This window comes from Bison bison, unplaced genomic scaffold, assembly GCF_000754665.1.
Source record: "Bison bison bison isolate TAMUID 2011002044 unplaced genomic scaffold, Bison_UMD1.0 scf7180017864216, whole genome shotgun sequence".
Lineage (NCBI taxonomy): Eukaryota > Metazoa > Chordata > Mammalia > Artiodactyla > Bovidae > Bison > Bison bison.
This window is the reverse complement of record NW_011494788.1, coordinates 1,076,241-1,099,514: the sequence shown is the minus strand read 5'-3', so window position 1 is coordinate 1,099,514 and position 23,274 is coordinate 1,076,241. Positions and strand designations below refer to the sequence as shown.

Below are 23,274 nucleotides of genomic sequence, written 5' to 3'. Positions count from 1 at the left end.
GGGGAGCCTGGTGGGCTGCCGTTTCTGGGGTCGCACAGAGTCGGACACACTGAAGCGACTTAGCAGCAGCAGCAGCATGATAACTTCATACAAACTTTATACATTTCTACTTTATACAAGGAGGTACAAGAAAGATACTGAAACGGGAAAGAGTTTACTAATATTTTACAATTTTGGAATGGAAGTTTCCTCAGTATGATAGAAAGGTTTGAGTGGGTACATAGCAGTGGTGGTTTGGGTCAGGGAACTAAAGGTTTAGAGAGATCAGAGGGTCAGAGACGTTGCATTTTTAGCAGTGACGTGGAACACAGAAATATGAGGTTGCAATAACTACGGTTGTGGTGGAATGTCTTGAGGCATTCGAGGTAGCCCAGCTTTCATGGAATCTGACTAGTCATCTCTATTCCTCTATTTATCCTGGTCATTTGCTTATGTCCTTTCTTTGGTCTGGAATTGGCGTCTCTTTTTCTCTCTTCTCCAGCCCAGTTCAGATACCATGTCTGGAGCTAAATGAGACTTTTGGCCTTAATCTGGTGGTCCAGTGGTTAAGAATTCATTTGCCAATGCAGGAGACACAGATTTCATCCCTAGTCTTGGGAGATTCCACATGCAACTAAGCCCATGTGTCACAACTACTGAGACCAAGCTCTAGAGCCTGCAAACCTCAGCAAGAGAAGCCACTGCAATGAGAAGCCCACAGACCACAACGAGAGAGTGGCCTGCTTGCTGCAACTAGAGAAAGCTGCACAACAACGAAGACCCGGCACAGCCATAGATCAATAAAATTTTAAAAATCAAAAAGAAAAAAAAAAAGCTTTCTTTAGGAAGACTTCCCTTAGCATGTGTACTTTTTCTCTGGCAGCCTTTTCACAATAGGTAGTAATTGCTCACTGACTTTGGAGAGAGCAATGGCAACCCACTCCAGTACTCTTGCCTGAAAACCCCATGGACGGAGGAGCCTGGTGGGCTGCAGTTCATGGGGTCACTAAGAGTTGAACATGACTGAGCGACTTCACTTTCACTTTTCACTTTCAGGCATTGGAGAAGGAAATGGCAACCCACTCCAGTGTTCTTGCCTGGAGAGTCCCAGGGACGGGAGAGCCTGGTGGGCTGCTGTCTCTGGGGTCGCACAGAGTCGGACACGACTGACTGGACTTAGCAGCAGCGGCAGCAGCAGCAGCAGCTCCTCATCGACTTATTTGTATCCTCAACTATATCTTAAGCTCTGGCAGGGAAAAGATAACTTTCTTGCTGAAGGTACAGCCTCTATGTAATCATCCCCTAAACTGCACTAGGTAAGTATTTATTAGTTCTTCAAATTTAGTATTATAAAATTCAATTACAGTTCACAAAAGAATTCAACATGTTTTCTTTAAGGAATAAGCGCCCCTACTGTATTGCATGATTTGCTTCTTATATATTTCATTTACAGTCCTTCCTAACTCTATATTTTCCCATGTTACAAACATTACCACTCAATATATATCTGGGGAATACATAAACTGAATCAGCTTTATTCTAATCTTACTTTCTCCTTGATATAGAAACATGTAAAAAGTATTAATACTGCTCAGATTCTAACATTTTAACATTGTTTTTAAAAAATAGCTAACCTGTATTTGAATAAACGTGGCATTTGAAACTGCTGAAGGACTGAAATCCAATTGTATATACCCTCCTTATATTTTTATGGATTTAAAAGTTCATCTTAAAAAATATATTATCTAAGTGTATGCAAAGCACTATTCCACATTCATGGAGACACACACACTGCTCTGTCTTCTCAGAAACAAAAACTGACCTATTTATATGGACTGAGGGCCCAGCATCAGGGATTTGCAGGCAGAGGGTTTGGGAGGGCTCTCTGTTCCCGCTCGGCATTACTCGTCTCCTCTCGGCTCTCCCACGGCTTTGCGTTCGTCTTCTTTCGGCTCCTCCTCTCGGAGACACAGCCGAGGCGACTCGCGCGCACGCGCTCTCAGCTTCTGCTGCTCTTAGGGCCGCTCTCTAGCTCTTGTTTTTACTTCCTTCTCTTCAGAGCTGTATCCGGGTCGTTGTTTTCTCTATTGTCTTAGGCTACCGGCCTCGGACTGTGCAGATTCTGGGTCTTTTGTTGCTTTTGTTTGCGAGATAATAAAGTTTTTCTTTCCTTTATTTTTTTATCTAAGCGTTTTAACGGGGTAAATTAACTCAGGGCTGCCGGGTTGGCCGAGCTGCCTGGGCCGAAGGGCGCCTTTGGCCGGGGAGCGCCAAAGGAAGGCGCCCGAGCGGCCGGGGTCTGTTCTGCTAGGACCGGGGGGCCGGGGGGCGGGAGGGGAGCGGCGGGGCTGCACCTGGGGCGCCCCGGGCAGGTCCGCGGCGCCGCCCATTTTTAATAGCATCTTTTGGACTTATTTCCTTGGTCTCAGTCCTCGACCTCGGCGCTGCCTGTGCTATCGCAGCCTCTCCCTAGGTCTCCTCCAAACGACCACCTCGGATTCCTTAGTAAGTGTGTCGGAGGCGTCCGCGGGGAGACAGGTCCATTTCAGCCCTTCAAGAAGTCGGGGCCGGCGGGGGCAGGGCTGGGGTGGGAGAATCCTGTGGGAAGATGTACCCTCCGCGGACGCTCCCCCTCCACGATCCGTCGGAATGGACATAGCTTTTTATATTCCCTGGGCTTTGAATTTTTTATTGATTGTTAACGATGTCTTAGGGATTAGAGAGAGCAAGTCTCAGAAGCAAGATGTTCAAGAAGGCCTGTTTTGATTTTGGTCGCCCTGGGCTCGTACTTGCTGTGCCTTGCGGCTGAACCTGCCCATGGAGCTGGCCGGCCAGCCCCAATATTCCCACCCCAACCTTCCACCACACCATTTGCTAAGAACTGAATTAAGACAAAGATTTGCACCACCTGCAGGAGGTCGTCTGTACCTTCTTTCAGCGCCACAGCTCTCCCTCGCGCTTGGTGTGATTATGAATGACAATGTAATGTTTTTCTTTTAACAGTGGATCGCAGCTCCAAGAGGAGGCAGGTGAAGCCTTTGGCAGCTTCTCTGCTAGAAGCTCTCGATTATGATAGTTCAGATGACAGTGATTTTAAAGTTGGAGATGCTTCAGGTAAATGTTTATTTCTTGCTTCCCTTTTCCCAGCTCTTTGGAGTTGGGCTGATTTTCAGACGTTGCTTAAAAAGAATGGATTTTAATTAAAATGTCAATATAAAGTTAAAGCACGTAAACTTTATTTTGTCGATTTGATTTCCTACATTTCCCTTAGAGCGTGTCACTGGATAATACTATCACTACTTCTGTTTTTGTTGTTATTTATCAGATAACTGTCAGAGAAGGATTTTCTTCAAAGATGCAGTAATATTGTAAATCACCTATACCTCAATAAAGGCTTCCATGATAGCTCAGTTGGTAAAGAATCCGCCTGCAAAGCAGGAAACCCCGATTCCATTCCTGGGTGGGGAAGACCCGCTGCAGAAGAGACAGACTACCCACTCCAGTATCCTTGGGCTTCCCTTGTGGCTCAGCTGGTAAAGAATCTGCCTGCAATGTGGGAGACCTGGGTTCGATCCCTGGGCTGGGAAGATCTACTGGAGAAGGGAAAGGCTACCCACTCCAGTGTTCTGGCCTAGAGAATTCCATAGGCTGTATAGTCCATGGGGTCACAAAGAGTGGACAGGACTGAGCAACTTTCACTTTCATACCTTAATAAACACCAAACAAAAAGACACAATGGAAAACAAAAAGACACAAGATACAGAAGTGTTTTCTCTGTTGTTTACTTAAAGATACATTTACGTTTCTTTGATGGACAGAATAGGGAAAAATCTAGAGGTAATCTTAAAGTAGAGTTCTGTTCTGAGAGTAATAGGAGCCTTGAACCACCCAGGAAGATTTTGTCTTTTCAGATTGTTCGGCACCCTCTGAAAGGAGTTTTGCTTTTTGTCTATTAACTCCCTTACCAGCGCAAAACTGACAAAAGTAAAAAGTTGTACTTTGGTAGGTGCTGGACCTTGTGGATTGGGCCTTTAAAAATCTGAGCTACAAAGCATGAATGCTTGCTCATTTTATTTTGTGATTTTAAAAATAAACTTTTAATAAAAGTCCAACGGTAATATACACAACTGAAATCATATAGTAACATTGTACACAATTGAAAAATGGAAACGTATGTTTTTCCTTTTATCTTTTGTTCATTGTAATTCAACAGACATATCTACATAAAAAGTTTTCATTGCAGGAATCTGAGAAATACAAATTATGTTTAAATATTTTATATGAAAAATACAAGTACACATGAACAATAAAAATTACTTAATTATACCCCTTTTGACAGAAATTTAAATCAAGTAACAAATTAAAGCCCTTTTGATTTTATCCTTTTAACAGTTTTAAATTATTCTTCTAGAGATTTTTCAGTGCTTAGTCCTATTTCTCTCCTGATTTTTTTTTTTCTGCCAGATGTGGTAGGAAGGGATGAAATTTGGTTGTATTGTTACTATTTTACTTTTAATAGCATCAACAGGCACAGTTTGCATTGTGATTTACCAACGACTTTTTGTTTCCATAATCTCATTTAATTTTTACAATAACTTTGGAAGAGATACTATTTTACAGATAACAGGGACACTGAGTTTAAAGAATTTGCATGAAGCCACTTAGCCTAAATGGATCTAATCCAGTTCTTAGGATTCTCAGCATTTTTTAATGCTTTCACTGCTTAGGCCCTGAAAGTAAATAAATGTAGTCTTAAATTGAAACTACTGTACTTACTTATCAAGGTGACTAATTGAGATTACTCCCAGCAATCAAAAATTGTAAAGTGTATGTTGTTTAATTTTTTTGCCCCTTTATTTCTCAGCTCTTTCATCTCTCACTTGGTTTACTGTTGTTTGGTATTTCCAAAGGGGAAAAAAAGGAAGGGAAAGAAGTAAAATCTAAACCTATGTCAGTGCTCTTGTTGAAAACTGTGCAGAAAGGAATATTCTTTGCTAGAATGCAACTTTGGTTTGTCATGTTGAGATTGTAAACTGACAAAAATGGTTGGGTCTTACAAATTATGACTTACTAGAATACCGTTAGGGAAAAACTCCAAAGCTTAATTTCTTTTACGTATTCCATAATTAGTTTTATGACAGTAAATTCTGACTTTGCATATAATTTTTCTCATTTTATTTATTGAGATGTAGCACTTCTCTTTACAAGGGTTAAAATAATCTAATGATACAAATTGCTTTCTCAAAATAACTCTTGGTATCAAGCTAAATAGAGAACCCCTCACCTTGTTAAATTTTAATCATGGTTGATGTGAATTATCTGTTATTTGTGAAAGTGGTAGAATGAGTTTTGTTAGGATGATAATTTTTTTAGTCTTCTGAAACACTTAAAAATATATACTTTCAGTTGTCTAGTCTGCTATACTTGTAATTTCCTTCCTGGGCCCCAAAGGTCACAAATTTATTTGTGCAGCTCTTGTTGTCATAACTGAGAGTTTAGTAGAAAATAATTTTTTTTTTTAAATGGGTAATAGTAGAAATTGAATTGTATTTTCCAGTCTTGGTTAAGGTGTATTGTCTCCCATTGCTGACATGCTGGCTTATCTAGACTACCAGTGCTTTCTGTTTGAATCCTTTCTCTTCTCTTTGTAAGATAGTTGGACTCTTAAAGACATTTGAGTTATCACTGTTTTTCAAACATGTTGAAGTTGTGGAATCCCAACCCTACTTAGTAATAGGTGATTAAACTGGAAGTGGAAAAATAGTAACTGAATAGTAATAATCTTTAATAATAGTCTTTCTGATCATAGCTTCTTTCAAAGCAGTCTTTAGAAATCACTAACTCTGGACTTCCTTGGTGGTCCAGTGGTGAAGACTCTGCCCTTTCAATGCAGGGGTTGCTGTTTCAGTCTTTGATTGGGGAACTAAGATCCCGTATGTTTCGTGGCCAAAAAAAGACCCCCACAAACTTGTTAAAAGTGACTAACTCAATAAACTGTTGAGTTTATTGAGTTAAAGACTTAATGTTACAATGGTTAGAGTGGTGGGCCTCAGTTTTTTAATTGGATTCTATGCCTCAATTTCTTCTGGTATTGACTACAAAACTTTGTGTTTCTGTCTGGCTTTAAGAATAAATATTGAAATTTCTGAAAACTGACTACCCTTGCAGATAGACATAATTTTTATGCTTCTCAGATAAAATAGAAAAAGGTAAAATTCAGAAAAGACCTGCCAATAAACTTGGCAAGTTATTATCAACAGTTAAGTGTTACTAGCTTCTACCTTTAGAAAAGTATGAACTGAAAAGAGACCATCTTTTATTTTATCTCTGATGTAAAAGTAGGACTGAATCTATCATTTTTGATTGAGGACAATACTAAATACATGTTTAAGTTAATCCTAAAATAATGTGTAAGCGTATCAGATTTATGGTGGTTACCACCAGAAGAACCATATATAGAAATGTTAGCTGGTACCCTATGAAATTAATCCGCTTTATAGGACTAAAGGCAGTTGATTATTGGCAGTTTCATAGTTTGGCTTAAAGTGATTATATCTGAGACTGTGACTTAAGACTGGGGATAGGAGACATTTAAAATAGGATTGAATCTGCCTGCAGTGCAGGAGACCTGGGTTTGATCCCTGGGTTGGGAAGATCCCCAGGAGAAGGAAATGGCAACCCACTCCAATATTCTTGCCTGGAAAATCTCATGGACAGAAGAGCCTGGTGGGCTACAATCAATGGGGTAGCAAGAGTCGGACACAACTTAGTGACTAAACTACCACATGTAACTGGAATGATGTTGAAGATAAATGCATGTACTACTTTTATTAAACAAGGTGAAATAGCAGTGCTGTGTCTCCCCAACCCTTAGCCAAAGTAAGATGGTTAACTTTAGCTCTTGAGCCATAGTTAGTTTTGTTGTTTAGTTGTTCAGTTGTGTTCGACTTTGTGACCCCATGACTGTAACCTGCCAGGCTCCTCTGCCCGTGGGATTTTCCAGGCAAGAATACTGGAGTGAGTTGCTGTTTCCTTCTCTAGGGGATCTTCCCTACCCAGGGATTGAACCTGCATCCTCTGCATTGGCAGGCAGATGCTTTACCACTGATCCACCAGGGAAGCCCATTGTTAGTTTGGTTGGTCCAAATTGCCAGAAAGCAGTTTAACCGAAAGATTGAGACTAGATTTTGCCTTGGTAGTATTTTCTGCTTAATTGACTTTGGCTAATAATGAGTAGATCTGGTTTTTCATTAGGCGACTGTTGTTTTGCTTAAAAGCCCTTTGCTGGATGTTATGGTGAATTCACAAAGAAATAATGAATACTGGAATAATTAAATATAAAAGCAGATAGATGTTATAAAGCATGATCTAGTTCCAGTCTTTCAAAGGAGATGGGATGACTTTAGACTGGCTTGATTTAGAACGATTCATTGAGGAGATGAGAGTTGAACTAGGAAGTGAAAGAGTCCCAACCTGAGGGAAACATTAGGTGTTAAAGAGTGTTGAGGATGGTAAATATTATTTACATATGGAGATCAGAATTTGAATAAAAGAACAGTGGAAGAGACGAGCCTGAGAAAATAGAATGAGGTCAAATTGAGGTCTTACATGTCAGTAACATGTAACAAGTAACATGTAAGTAACATGTTACTTAATCTCAGTAACATTGGCGTTTTGTTTTGGTTAATTCTTTGTTGTGGAGGCTTGCCCTTTGTATTGGAGGATATTTAGCAGCCTCTCTGGCTTCTACTAACTGCCTTCAACATCTACCCTACCTAACTCTACCCCAGCCCTGCCCTTTTGTGGCAACCATTATGTCTAGTCATTGCCACATGTTTTCTGTGGGACAAAATTGTACCCACTTGAGAACCACCGGTCTAGATTTACCCAGAAAATATAAAGTGACACAACTAGAACTACAGCAAGCAGTAGAAGATGAGTTGTGTTGACTGGCTTTTTAAAAAGAGATATACTAGATTAGCTTACAGTGTCCCCAGGATGGTAACTGAATGACTACTAGACTGGTGATGTGTCTGTTATCTGTTGTATATGTGTATAATCCTAATTATTGTTAAATCAGCTCAATAAACAGAATAGTTAAATAATTAAGATTGATGAGCAAAGATGATTCTTTATATTGCAAAGCTACCATAAAACTGAATCAAATCATTCTGATTTAATTACTTAATATTTATTAACTGATTCTATTATTTAATATTTATCATGGGGAAAACTTAAGCATTGAATATTGTGAAGGGATTCTTTAAGGTTGATTTCTAATTTCTTTATCTGTAAAACATTTAACTGTCTGTTAGTGGAAATAACTGTTGCTTGGAGAGGTTTTGATATATTGTATTTGAGAAAGGTTACCATTAATTTAGGGCTTCCCTGGTGGCTCAGAGGTTAAAGTGTCTGCCTGCAATGCAGGAGACCTGGGTTTGATCCCTGGGTCGGGAAGATCCCCTTGAGAAGGCAATGGCAACCTACTCCAGTATTCTTGCCTGGAGAATCCCATGGACGGAGGAGCCTGGTAGGCTACAGTCCACGGGGTCTCAAAAGAGTCGGACACGACTGAGCGACTTCACTTCACTTCACCTCACCATTAGTTTAACTGACTAGGAGATAGGGATTTCAATTTTAAAGATTTTTTTTCTAATTAAAATTTTTTTATTGTAGAATTAGAATTAATTCTACTCTTATGTTCACAATAGCTGTATTTGAGATATCTGGTTTATTTCTCTAGTCAATTATTGCTTTTTTCTTTTTTTTTTAGTGGTTGTAAGAGTGATGGACTTGGAACATTGAATTTGTAGGAATAGGAAATTTTTCATTGCAGTCTATAAAATACAATTATAGATAGCCCAGGACTCTGATTTTTCTCATCATTATTACTAAGTAATGCCTGTGACTAAACATTGTTTGTCTCCATCCCCCAAGTGCATAGGTACCAAAAAGAAGTTACGACTAATCAGTTGAGTTATTTTTCAGAAATCAGAGAAAAGTAAAATTTGAAAATTCCTGATCCTCTGCAGTTGGAGTATGGCTAATGTGTCATATTTGGAGAATGGAGGGTTGGGTAAGCTACTAGGATTGAAATTTGTGGGAAAATCTCAGATTCTTCTAATAATGTTACCAAATGTAAAACATTTAATTTATTTAAGATTCTGCTTTCTATTCAGGCATGGTAAGAAAACAAAAACAGATTCAAAGAGTACTTTTAAAAAGAATTTATTGGCATTGGCAAAACAACCAAAACAAAATTGCAGAAATTCTTGACATTTTGAAAAATTTCCAAGTAATGTTTACCACAGTTGGATTGGTCTTGGTTTTGATCAGGAGTCCACATTTGTGCCTCACTTGATCATTTTTTTTTTCTATCACTATTATGTTTTTACTGGTAAAAATTATTAGGAGTACTTTTTAATTAAGAAAAAATTCTACAAGGTTAATCCAGAAGAAAAGTACCTTTTCTCCATTTCCCAGCTCTCTTAATTATAATTAATTATATCTACTTATAATTAATTATAATTAATCTTCATTGCTTGCAGGATGTTCCAGTTTTCTTCAGTCAGTATGCACAAAGATCCGTCTTTGCCTCTGAAGCATTTGGTTAACTCTTCTTATTATTTATTATATCTTTACCTGAAAATGAGCTTCACTGGTGGCTCAGAAGGTCAAGAATCTGCCTGAAATGCAGGAGACCTGGGTTTGATCCCTGGATCAGGAAGATCTCTGAAGAAGGGAATGGCTAGTATTCTTGCTTGGAGAATCTCATGGAGAGAGGAACCTGGCGGGCTACAGTCCATGGGGTCGCAGAGTTGGAAGCTACTGAGCAGCTTTCACTTTACTTTCACTTTTATCTAAAATTACCTAGGAACTATTTTTTTTTTTTTTTAATCAGAGGTATTTTTTTTTGGTAGTTTGAGTCTAAGAGTTATGAGTGGTTTGGAAAGATCACCATTTTTTTCTTTTTTTTTTTTTTCACCATTTTTTTTCTTTTTTTTTACCAAATGGGGAGCGCGTCTCCTCCTCCCCATAAAATGCCTGCTTGTAACCACTCAGCTTTGTGGGGGGCTTTTGAGGACCCAGGAGGGTCAGGGACTTTATCTTATGTTAAGGCTTCAGAAGATCCAGCTTCAGCTAAGAGAGGCCCAGATCCCCAGCTTGCCCTTCAGGGCTCCCCATTCTTTCTACCGCCCATCCTGAGACCCTAGGGATTGGAGGAGGGAAGTCAGTGGCCCTGGCCTCTGTGCTGGGAGCCCAGTGGGGAACCTTCATGCCTTATCTGTTTCTAAGGGGTTTTTTTTTTCTTTTTCTTTTTTTTTCTTTAATAGAAAATTATTTAATTAGTATTTTTCTTTAATGATTTGTAGAGCTGTTGGACTTCCCCTGTTTGTAAGTGATACTGGGTCTACACTCTTCTTAAAATTTGCTTGCAAATTCAAAGATGTTTCCTATGTTTGACATAAACTTATTTGATGATAAAATCTGACTGGAACTGATAGGAGTTTATTTGTAGTGTTTACTTATCATACTTGTAAATCTTTGTACTTTTCACTGCAGAAAGAATGTATTTGATTATACTGTAGTACCATAGACCCCACTGGCAGTGTTAGTGTAATATATTGTGCATGCACCATGCTACGTTTGCAAAATCTGGGGGAAAAAAATCTAAATTCTGAAACACATCTGGCTCCAAAAGTTTCAAACAAAGGATTGTTGGCTTACATTATATTACTCTTGTGGCCTTTGCAAGATTGTTCAGGTTGAGAATGCTTTTTTCACTGCGGTCCTGAATGAGATATAGGCAATGTATGATAATCCTGAGATTGACAGTACTTTTACAGGCTCCATCAGCATCGATTAAATGTTAGTCTGTGTTTTTTATGTGATTTAACTTTCAGGATTTTTCTTCATCAGCTGTTTGTAAAGGATTTCTGAGATATTTTAGAAACCAGATACTAATAACAGACAACTTTCTTTACTTTGAATGGCCAGGTAATTATAGAGGCTAATGCTGGTTGAGTTAACAGAAATTAAAATGGTGCGAAAATATGCATTTTTTCGATGATTTTATGATTACCCTTTTCTTGGTTATAGGTACAAAATATTCATCACCCCACAGATTTTACTATTGATGTTGGCTACAACCTGATTATTGACTGGTTTGTTTCCTACTTCTTCCTGCTCTCCTTCCACAAATATTTTAGATTCTTATTTATTTGATTATATGAAAAGAGGCTTGGAATGCTACTGAATAGTGTTGGTCTAACCGGGTGTGGACTGCCCTAGGCAGGAATGGATAGCACTTGCTAGGAAGCTTGTGGTCCTGCATGAACTCTTAATATCCTCAGCCTATCTTTTTAGTGACAACTGTGCTTGCTGTTGTCTAAGACGGATTAGTTTTTTTAAAATGCACTAATTTCTTTCAATCTTGGGGCTCTAGTAGTTAATGCCTAGAACCTTAGGAAAGTCAGGTGACTCTTTTGTTGATATGAACAGTATCCTAATAAACAAAAAAATTGATAACTTAAATCTTGCAACCTCTATTTTCTGTGCCATTGCTATTGTCTGTTTTTCCCTTGTGTATTTGGTGCTCCTAAATATGATTGATAGATTAGAGATGTGGTACAAGTTGATGGTCATAAATACCTGGGTTCACTTTTGCTAGGTAAAGAGTGAGATAATTGAAACAGTTTTTTTTTTTTTCTGGGTCAGATTTTTCTTACTCTGAATGTGACTCCATCCTTGCCAGTCAGTGTAATTTATGAAAGAAAGATGTAAGAGAAGAAGAATGTAATCTGTATTATAAAGTTAAAATCAAGTGCTCAATTTAAAAAAAACACATTTACTTTTAGAAAAAAAAATGCCTTTAAAGTACCAAGTATAGTGTGACGTATGACACAAAATAGTGGTCCTCGTTTTAAAGCATGTTTTAATTTAGAGATACATATATTCATCTTCATTGGTGCTATACTAAACTAGAATCATTATATCAACTTCATTGATTTATTATTTAATCAGGTTGGGAATGTCTACCATTCTTTGACTTAAATTTGTTTATATTGTTTTGCGAGTTATTCACAAATTTTGGTGGTTTCATTTGTGTCAGCGTTGTGTGTGTGTGTGTGTATGTATATACATATGTGTGGTTTTTTTTCTCATATTTTCAACAGATTCTGAAGGGAGTGGTAATGGAAGTGAAGATCCTTCAAAGGACAGTGGAGAAGGTTCCTGTAGTGATTCTGAAGAAAATATTTTAGAGGAAGAACTGAATGAAGACGTTAAAGTAAAAGAAGAACAACTTAAAAATTCTGCAGAGGAAGAAGTACTGTCATCAGAAAAACAGTTAATTAAGGTGGAAAAGAAAGAGGAAGAAGAGAATGGAGAAAGACCTAGGAAGAAAAAGGAAAAAGAGAAGGAGAGAGAGAAAGAGAAAGAGAAGGAGAGAGAGAAGGAGAAAGAGAAAGCAACAGTATCTGATAACGTGGCTGCTGCTGCCTCCACCACGCCAGCCACAAGCCCTCCTGCTGCTCACACGTGTCCTTCAGGCCCCGCGGCCACAGCTGCAGAGGAGCAGGTCAGCGAGCCAAAAAAGTGGAACCTTCGTCGGAACCGACCACTTTTGGATTTCGTATCCATGGAAGAGCTGAATGACATGGATGACTATGACAGTGAAGATGACAATGATTGGCGACCCACTGTAGTAAAAAGAAAGGGACGATCTGCATCTCAGAAGGAAGGAAGTGACGGGGACAACGAGGACGATGAAGATGAGGGAAGCGGGAGTGATGAGGACGAGAACGATGAAGGCAACGATGAAGAGCATAGCAGTCCTGCCAGTGAAGGGGGCTGCAAGAAGAAGAAGAGTAAAGTTCTTAGCAGAAACAGTGCTGATGATGAGGAACTGACCAATGATAGCCTGACACTATCTCAGAGCAAGAGTAATGAGGTAGATCAACCCAATTTTTATGATATCTGTCTGTCTGGGGAAAAGGGAATTCTTCTCTAAACCGTTCTACCCATTATATTAAGTGGCTTCCTTGAAAGCCTGTTCTTAGCTATGGGAGTGAATGAGCACCCTAACTGTAACATTTATTCATTTGGTCAGCCCACTTTTATTGAGTATCTCCTATTTGTCACCGTCCTCAAGGAGCTCATAATCACCGTTCTCAAGGAGCTCAGTCTATACTTAAAGAAATATTTTTATGTCCATACCCTTGGGAAATGGTAGAGTTTTTTTGGACTGCTAAATGGTTCTGAGTGGGTTATGAAAACAAGATCACCTTCCTTTCAACTTAGTTGTATCCATATCTGCATAAAAATGTAGAGTACTTCTAAGAGTACTTTCAAGTAGAGCAACAAAGAATTTAATTGTCTCAGGCTTTTAGAGATTCATTTTAAAGGTAATTCCTTTTTCAGTTGTAGCACCCACCTGAATAGTCACCAGATCATTGCTTTAAGTGTGTGGAAGTAAATACAAATTATATATTTACATATGTTTAGCGAATAAGGTCTCTCTACAAAGAAATGAAAACAAACATTCTATGCTAAAACAAACATTACTATCATAAAACTACAATTATGACTCAGTTCTTCCACTTGAAGTTCTACTACTGAAAGTTAGGTTTATCCATTGGGCCCAAGATGCAACATTCAAGACTCTTCAAACACATTTGTATCTCGTTGTCTGTGTGTTTATGTATATGTTTTTCTTCAAAAGAAAGACTGAATTGTTGTCTTACATGTAGATGTACCTGTTACATCACATGAAAGAACTATAATGATTGTCTGTCATTCCATTAATATGTTGATGGTCATGAAAATTCACTTTAACAAGCACTTAGTTTTTGTTTTTTCATGTTATTGAAGTAGATTAAACTGGTAGAAAGATTTTCCTTTTGTGCTTTATTTGTTCTTTTACATTTCTTCTGTTTACAAGTTTTACATAACAGTGATTTTCTATTTTAAGTTTCATTTGAAAATTTGATGTTTAACCAAAATAATATGTAGCAGATTAGGAGGTGTTAAATGTCAGCAGAGATGAAGCAGTAGTTGATGTTTTAGATTATAACATTGGTTAACTTCTAGGTTGCCCATTTTCCTAAGAAGAATGTTGCCTGGTTCCAGTGCTTTCCTAATTCCTATCTTTAGGTAAAGGAAAATCGTCATTTGGAATATAGTATACTATTCATAATGATGTAGCAAGACAGTCTGTATTTCCAGTTTAAGGAAACAGAAGTATGGAAAATCCAGTTGTTCGTAATTGATTTAAGCATGTATCCAATTTATTTTATAGCACTTTATGCTAATCTGTATCTCCTGACTAAGTTTACCTTTGGCAGTAACACTTTCTTCATTTTTCTTAGCATAACAATCACACAAGAGGCTGGCTAGTGATAGGGGCCGTATAAATTGGATTTATGCTAAGGTGTGAGGGAATGTCTAGAAATTTGCCATGTAAAATCTATGTAAATTATTCAGTTGTTAATAATCTGTACTACATAACAAATTGCTTGAGAGATTGTAGACTATATTTTTTGATACATGTAAAGGTGACGTGCTGTTTAATTTTTTTCTACTAAACAGAAGAGATTTTGGTAAATAATGGGGCTTTATTTAGGTTAACAGTCCCTAAGGAATGAGATTCCAGAGCATTTCTTGGATAAGTGCTTTGATAAAGTTGTAAAGAAAGTTCTTATAGTAACTAAATTAATCTTTTGTGTTAATTTATGTTAATTTTCCTTTTGCTCCACTCTGTATAGAAATGTAGAAGAACTTATGGAAGATTAATTTTCCCTCAATAATATTCTACCTGAAAGCTTGATAACTGTTTTTTTCCAAGACTGTTTTTCAAACTCCTCAATTATTTTTGATGATTCTGGTTCTACATAAATGTCATTCAAATTAATGTTAAATTTTAATAGAAAACTAATAAATTCAGTTTATTATATATTTTTAAATTTCCTATTTGTATAATCTTGATTTTGTAAAAAGATGACCAAAAATAATCCTTGTTGTCTGACCAGTGTTTGAATTTTAATCTTCCTGGTTAATTTAGGTAGTGATACCTTGCCAAGTATTCATTAGTTAATACCTATATATCTGTATAGGTATTATACTTATATATTTGAAGTTTTATTTTTCTATGCTTTTACTTTGTTTCAAATACTACTTTGTAGTAGAGATAGCTGAAAATATAGTTTTAGAATACATAATAGAATTGTATTTAGCCTATAAGCAGGCAGATTTTTTTTTCCCTTGGCTTCTGTCAGGTGCTTTTTTTAGGGCTGTGATATTGGGTATTATGTAAATGATGCCCAGGAACTTTTATAATTTTGAAAATGTTTAGGGGAATTTGACATTCTTTTTGGAGGCATTTTATAATTATTTGGCTCTTAATGGTCTTACCATGTGCATGCTGTAGGCCTTGAAATGCTCTAGAGCAGTGATTCTCAAGCTTTTTGGTTCAGGATACTCTTAAAAATTGAGGACCATAATTATTATTTATATAAGTTATATCTTTTGATATTTCCATTTGCAATTAAAACTCAGAAATTTTAAAAAACAAAATGTATAGAAGCATAGAAGTTGTTGGATTGGTGACACCATCCCATGTCATGTAACTTCTGGAAATCTTCATCATATACCCATGAGAGAGAGTGAAAAGGCAAATATCCATTGTATTTACCTTTTAGAACCCTTGAAAGAGAGTTCCCTAGACCACAATTTTAGAACTACTGTTCAAGAATTGGGCATTTAATAACCTGCATTTTCTTCACGTGGGCATATCTTTGTCAGTGGCATTATGGCATTTTTGTGAATTTAAGTGCAATCTGAACAGGACTCTTGGAATATGGTTGCATGTCTTTTTCATCATTTTATTTTGAAGTTTCTGAGATTCACTAAGGTTTTACCTTTTAGTTTTCTGAAGTAAGTTTTTTTGGGGGAGGGCTGTATAGTATTTTCAGATAATGGTTCCCGGACTTTGAAACAGGCACTTTGGGTGAGAGTTAATATACGATAGAACATCATCTTAGTAGAAATTTTCAGGTGGAAGTTTTTTTTTTTTTTTTCCTGGTAAAAGGGTCTGTTGTGTTAAATGGATTAGATGTCTTGCCCTGTGAAGAAATAGCAGTTGTCATCTGAATTTTCCTAATTTTCCCTATTTTTGTCTCTTTGTATTTAATTTTTAGTAAGAAAGAGTCTGCAGTGATGGGTATCAACCAAAATTGCCAGTTAGTTTTGTTTTCTCTGCCTCTAAATGATAATATGTGTAGAGAGAAAATGGAATAGAGATACAATTAAGACATATACTGTTTTTCTGAGCAAAATGGACAAACAGGAAAATAATAGAATTAGAGCCACCTATTTATGCTCCTTTTTCTGATCCATAGACATTTACTTATTTCCCACATGGGTAAATCTTTTTTTTCAAGGGCTAATTAGTTGTTGTAATTCCACGGGAGAAATACAGGCAGAGTGCATTAACATGAGTAGCTTCTCAGTCATCAAACTCTGGTCATTTGCTCACTCTTTTTTTGATCTGTTACTTTTTTAATCTGGATGTGGTATTCTTAAAAAAAATGGATTTACCATAGGAAAATATTTAAACTAGCAGTGCTTATTGAGATTTATAACTTTCCTTTTGGGATTCCAAGGAAGATTCCCAGTGTAGTAAATGGTCAGCTCATATATCTCTTTTTGGACCATCTTCAAAGTACAGAAGAAAGGAGAATGGGAATGATCTTTTATTGAATACCTAGTACGTATCAGGAACATTTTTGTCATATGTTTTCTTGTTAATTCTTACAAGAACCTGATGAGGTAGGTATTATTTTTGTCATCCCATTTTACAGATGAGAAAGGTTCAGCTTTGAAGTTTTGGGATGAAAATCTGGGCAGATTTTTGTTTTGATCACTGTACTAAAGTACTTTAAAACATGAGTTTTCTTTTTAAGAAATTTTAACCTTATTTGCTAGCCACGTGCAACACCCCACACTACTTTGGTTTTATAACGAAAGGAGTGAAGTATAGAATTTTACAGTGCTAGAATTCTCAAGAGAAATGACACTGCCTCCTTGTTAACTTTTGCATTATTTACTGATTTTTTATCTAGGTCAACTGCAAGTTTAGATTAATTACACAGAAAATATCTTGAAAGAATGTTATTAATTGTGACAGTCATGTCATTCAGATGTTATTTACAAATTGCTGTGGAAATTACTCTAAATGTTACCTGTGGATATTGGTCAGTTTAAAAGAATATAGAAACATAAAAATGTTAACATGAAATAATATATTTAATGAATGTGTGATATGGAACAATTAATTTTGTTTCCAAATATGGTTAGTTTCTTAAATGAAAATGTATAGACTCAGATGTCATCGTTTATTACATGTAATGCTAAGCCCAGTGCATTAAATGGCAGACATCATTATCTTGTTAATTTGCATTTAAAGTTGAAATTCATAGTGCAGAAGGTTTAAATTAAATGGAGCACCCTCTTCCTTTTTTTTTATTCCTGAATGCATTTTCCTGTCTCCTTTTATATTGCAGTTAACTAGGTGTTCACTAGGTGTTTCTTGACAAAAGGCTAATAGAGAGTCTGACTCTTCTGGCAGTCAGTCTGGATTCTTTTTTAGATGATTTTCTGTGCCTGTATACACCAGTTTCCAATGCAGACTTTCGTGGGTCTATCATCCAGCAGTTTGATGACTCTGGAAATTCTAGATTCCCCAGCACTAAAGGAATTTAGTCTGTAACTATGCCATCACATACATATTTGCCTATATGTTATCTTGAATTGATTTTTTTTAATTGTTTAATATGTGTATGTCTTGTCTCCCCTAGATAGGATTATAAGCTTGCTAAGTGTGGGAACCATTCTTACATTTTTAATACTCATATAAAATTAGTGATTACTTGTGGATTAATTTTACCTTTTTCCAAGTTTCAGGGGTCAGGCTATATCCAGCATGGCAAAGCAGATGAAGAGTTGGTTATAAGCTTGGTTTTATATTTACTTGAGAAGAGAGAATATGAAACTTGGAGAGAAGTGAAAAATTAGAGAGAGGGTTCTTATAGGGTCCTTTAACAAAGAGATATACTTCTCAAATGTGGTGCACTTGGGAATGACTAAAGTAATGGAGTATGCAGCATAATTTTGGAAATGTACTAAATGATTTAAGGTGAGAATTTTATTAAACTTACCTTTTAAATATGTGATTTTCTGATATTTTATTATTAGGACTCGCTGATTCTTGAGAAGAGTCAAAACTGGAGTTCTCAAAAAATGGACCATATTCTGATTTGCTGTGTTTGTCTTGGAGATAATAGTGAGGATGCTGATGAAATAATTCAGTGTGACAATTGTGGCATTACAGTTCATGAAGGTAATGTTGCTTTGTTTTGTTTCCTTTTAGAAATGACTGGTTGACACTGCATTTGTATAAGTAATATCAGCTATTTTACATATGTACTATGCTAATTTTTCTATAATATTTTATGATATTTAACCTGAAATAAGACATACTGAATTTTCAAATTATGATGGGTATTATTTTTTCAGATTAGGTTCATTTAAAATGTGTTTTAAAATAATCAGAGTAGATTATTACTGTATATAAATCATGATTTCTTTGAAGGTCAGTATTATGATATTTTCTTTCATGGCATTATTTCTAGTTTTTAACTGAAATTTAGGTATAGGAAAAAATCTAGTATGTTCGTTCAGTAGAGTGCATTTTTGAAAAAGGTACAGTAGAGTCTAGTGGTATAGTTTCTTCTTACATAGTTATAATTTTTAAGTTGAAAGGGGAATTTGTAGAGATCATCTTTTAGAATCTGAAATAGGATCCATTGTAATACATTGAAAGTATTTTTCCTGATTATGAATTTTGAACCTTTTTAATGTAATTTTTGTTGTATTTTATTTAAAATTTTTTATTTTGACCTAATTTCTGACTTGTGAATTCGTATGCTTTCCACTAAGATTTGCCAGATGGTGATATCTTGCTATGTATGTTTTTTCTCTCATATAAAAATTTTTCCCTCACCTCTCTGTGAGTAAACTGTAGACAAAATGTTCAGCTCTACCTCAAGTACCTTATTATGTATTTCTTAAGAACAAAGATCAAGGACATTCATTCTCTTACAAAGTCACATAATTATCAAAGTCAGGAAATCACCATTGGTAGAAAACTGTTATCTAGTCTATGACTATATCCACATTTTGCCACTCATCCCAATGATACTGATTCTAGCAAAATAAAATCCAGGATTATGAGTTGCATTCAGTTGTCATATCTATTTAGTTTCCTTTAATCTAGAACATATTTTGAGTCTTTGTGTTTCTTGCCTTTGACATTTTTGAAGAATACAGGCCAATTCTTTGATAGGATGTCCTCAGTATTGGGATTTTCTTGTTTTCTCCTGATTAGGTTCAGGTGCTAACCTGATGCTTTTGGCAGAAGTACCTCAGAAGTTATCTTGTGCTCTCAATGTATTATATTAGGAAGCATGTAATGTTTATTTGTCCAGTTACTGATGATGTTATTTTGATCACTTGGTTGAGGAGGGTGTCTTCCCTCTGTAGTAAAGTTTTTTTTTTTTTTTCCCTGTCAGTTAATTTTTTCTTATCAGAGTCATGACTACTACAAAACAGTGTTTCTGTGGCCTTGCCCTTACCTGCCTTTCTGGTATTGCCACCTCCTCCCAAATAGTTTTGGGTGTCTGGTGAGACTTCTGAGACTTGTGGGGCTTGGACTTCTTTAACCAGTCCTCTTGCCTTCATATGAAGCTCCCCGCCCTTGCCGCTAAGACTCACTGTGGGAATGTCTCCTGTTGCTGTAATTTATTCTTTTTTTTTTTTTCCAGTAGTGTTTGTTTAGAATTTTCTGAGTGCTAGGCATTCTGTAGGTTTCAGGCATGTAAAATAAACAATATAGACAGTGCTGACCTTATGGAGCTTAATGTATAGTAAGAGACAGGAATGAAAATATAATACAGTAGTATATATCAGGTGGTGGTCTGGACTGTGGGGAAAAATAAAGCAGGAAAAGGAATATTAGGAATGCTATGAATGGGGGTTGTTGAGTGGGCAGGTGGAAGTTTCTATTTATAAAAGCTTATAAGGAAAACCCTCTTTGATAATGTGATCTCTGAGCAGTGACCTGAAGCATGTGAGTAAGCAAGCCATGTGAGTATCTGGGGAAAGAGCACTCCAGAATGAGGGAGTAGTGAGTGTAAAGATGTTGAAATAGGAACGTGTCTGGAGTGTTTGTATGATGACGTGGAGGTTAGTGTGGCTAGAACTAAGGGAGTGAGCTGCTTAGTGGTAGAGGCAGAGAGAGGGGCAAACCAGGTGGAGCCTTGTAGATCATAGATTTCAGATTATACTGAGATGAATATGGGAAGGCCCAGGTGAACTTTAAGCAGAGAATCAGTATGATATGATTTATGTTTTGGAAGAATCACTGCTGGGTTGAGAGCAGACTGAAGTGTGTCTAAAGTGGGAATCAGGGAGACCATTTTGGAGACCATAGCAGTGAGAAATAGGTTTACAGGTAGATAGTAAAAGTTTGGTTTTAAACTTTTAGAGTTGAGGTAAGATATAGGGGCTGGTGAGATATATTTAGGACTGATCAGCCCGCAGATGTTATTTAAAACTGTGAGCCTAAATGTGCTTTCTAGGAAATAGCATAGTGCTTTGAGCACTTCAAGAGCAGTTGAGGAGCAGAGGGCCAGTGAGATTGGAGAAGAGCCTTGAGTAGTGACCAGGAGTAATGAAAAGTTTTCAGAATAGATTGTAATTGTCAAATACCGTTTTTAGAGTAAGATGAAACCTGTCTTATGGGAAATGACCCTAATGCAGAAAAACTCCAAGTCATTACCCAGCAATCATCCCAAAGAGTATGGGAAACAAGGCTTACAGACAAAATGCTTATGTCACATGGTTTATTAAATAAGTGTAAAATACATAGAAGCAAGGGGGAAAATATGGGATTAGTTAACGTGGTATGTACTGTCAATTCTGCTACATTGTTCACATAGAACCAGCCTTAGTCAAATGTAGGAGCGGACATACCAAGAATATTAATACTGGGGGCCATCTTAGAGGCTGCCTGCCACAGAGACAGAGATGCTAGTGTATGGATGGAAGGGACCAGCGGAAATGGAAAGTTAACAGTTGATGATGTCAGGAAAGAAAGGGGAACGGTTGCTGGAGCAAGTCCTTTGAGTACAAGGCTATAAAGGATAGGATCCAACACAAGGGAAGAGATTTAATAGATAAAAGTTGGCATAGTAACTGGAGGGAAAAGAGAATATATGGGTACAGAGGTAGGTATGATGTTGGATGTGGTGGTTAGAACATGTGGAATTGAATGCTTATTTTCTCAGTGAAATGGGAAGCAGCCATTAGCAGAGTGTAGAGGTGGGGAGATGTTGGAGATTTGAGGAGTGAGAGGTTGGTATAAAATAGTTATTTGGGGGAATAAATGGATTAGGGAAATAACGTATGTAATATTGTGTGTGTGTGTATGCTTACATATTCACCCATGTTATATGTTGTGTGTATATAATATATGTGTGTATATATTACCAGACAGCAGTAAGGGACTACTTGAGATTGATTATAACCTTGGACCAGTCAACATGGTTGTGTGTATAAGTTCTTTTTGTTCTCCAAGAGAGTGGTTCAGATTTCTTGGAGAAGTTGCAGAATAGGTGAACATCACAAGTAGCAGCTGTGCTGCCCTTGTTTGTCGTGCTGATCACCACTGCTGGTCACAGATGTGTTACCGCTGCTTGTATGCATGACCGTCAGCGCTGATGTGAGATGCAGGCCTGACTAGTGCTGTTCGTGTTACTATTCATCATGCTGAGGGTACTGCCTCTACTTCATAGGCCATGGTTTTGACCATGGATGTGATATTTAAGGCTAGCACAGTGGTTTTAAGAAATTGAATTGATTGTTAATATTTAAAAACTGAAGATTTTATTTTACATATTTAGGAATTTGAACTTCTCTTGAAGTTCTGACAGCAGTTGGTTTTCACTTTTATGGTAACAATCTGGAGTGGAATAGGGCTGCTGAAGCCTATAATCTTCGGTTTGCCACTCTCTTCTGTTCAATCCCTCACTCATGTTTGATAGTTGCCTGGTCCTTAGAAATGTTTGAATGTATTTGAGGGTGATGTCTTGCTGCTGGGAGTCAGTCTGCTACAGCCTTGTGGTCTCAATGTCCCGCAGCTGTGATAGTAAAGCAGCTCTTTTACTCTAGCTGCTTACTTTTGGACTCAAGTCTGCATCTCCTGGGGACTACTACCCTGTACAAATCACAATGAACTCTCCCTTCTGACCTGTTATTTATTTATTGAAGTAAAGTTGCTTTATAATATTATATTAATTTCAGATGTATAAAGTATTGATTCAGTATTTTTATAGACTATAATCCATTTAAAGTTATTACAAAATAGTGGCTATATTTAGTGGCTGAACTGTACAATGTATCCTTGTTACTTATTTATTTTATATATAGTAGCTTGTATGTCTTATTCCCCTATGCTTATCTGGCCCCTCCCACTTTAAATGGATCCCAGGGTGTTTCATGTGAACAGTAAACCGTTAGCTCCATTGATAATATGAAGGAGTGGCTCAGTAAGGCTTACCAGGGTATCTACACTTTGTTATTTTCAAGACTACCATTGGTTACATTTCACACCAGCTTATTCAGAAGGATCGAGGAGGGAAAACACAGCTTGCCAATAAAGCAGCCTCATGCTTTTCTCATTTGAGTCTAATTTGTAGTCGTCCCTAAAGCAAACAGCTCACGTAGTGGGAGGTAACATCTTATGTGGGTACACATACAGAAACATATTTTTCAAAAAGATCAGTGGTCAGTAATATGCAAACGCCCCTTGTACCCTCTATGCCTCTGTTAGCACAGCTCTCCCCTCCTACCATCCAGGATACATTCATGTACCATGCACTGCATTTTGGGTCCTGTCAGTGTCTTAATCACAAGTTTCTGTCTTTTGTATCATTTATGTTGACTTGTTGAAAGATCAAAGTGTTTTTAAAATGTTGTGTAGAGTATCCCTCCGGAGAAGGCAATGGCACCCACTCCAGTACTGTTGCCTGGAAAATCCCATGGATGGAGGAGCCTGGTGGGCTGCAGTCCATGGGGTCGCTAAGAGTCGGACATGACTGAGCGACTTCACTTTCACTTTTCACTTTCATGCGTTGGAGAAGGAAATGGCACCCCACTCCAGTGTTCTTGCCTGGAGAA

The 23,274-nt window shown here is 37.1% G+C and overlaps 1 protein-coding gene across 7 annotated transcripts in view; it reads left to right on the top strand.

The window, feature by feature from the left end:
- Nucleotides 1-1,999: 1,999 nt before the first annotated feature.
- Nucleotides 2,000-23,274, top strand: part of PHF14 (PHD finger protein 14) — a 201,063-nt gene continuing 179,788 nt past the window's right edge. For all 7 annotated transcript variants that reach the window (XM_010845426.1, XM_010845425.1, XM_010845424.1 and 4 more), the window contains exons 1-4: nt 2,000-2,484; nt 2,983-3,093; nt 12,156-12,931; nt 18,232-18,376. In XM_010845426.1, coding sequence (XP_010843728.1) covers nt 2,484; nt 2,983-3,093; nt 12,156-12,931; nt 18,232-18,376 — 1,033 coding nt within the window. In that variant the 5' untranslated portion in view covers nt 2,000-2,483. The remainder of the gene's footprint in view (nt 2,485-2,982; nt 3,094-12,155; nt 12,932-18,231; nt 18,377-23,274) is intronic.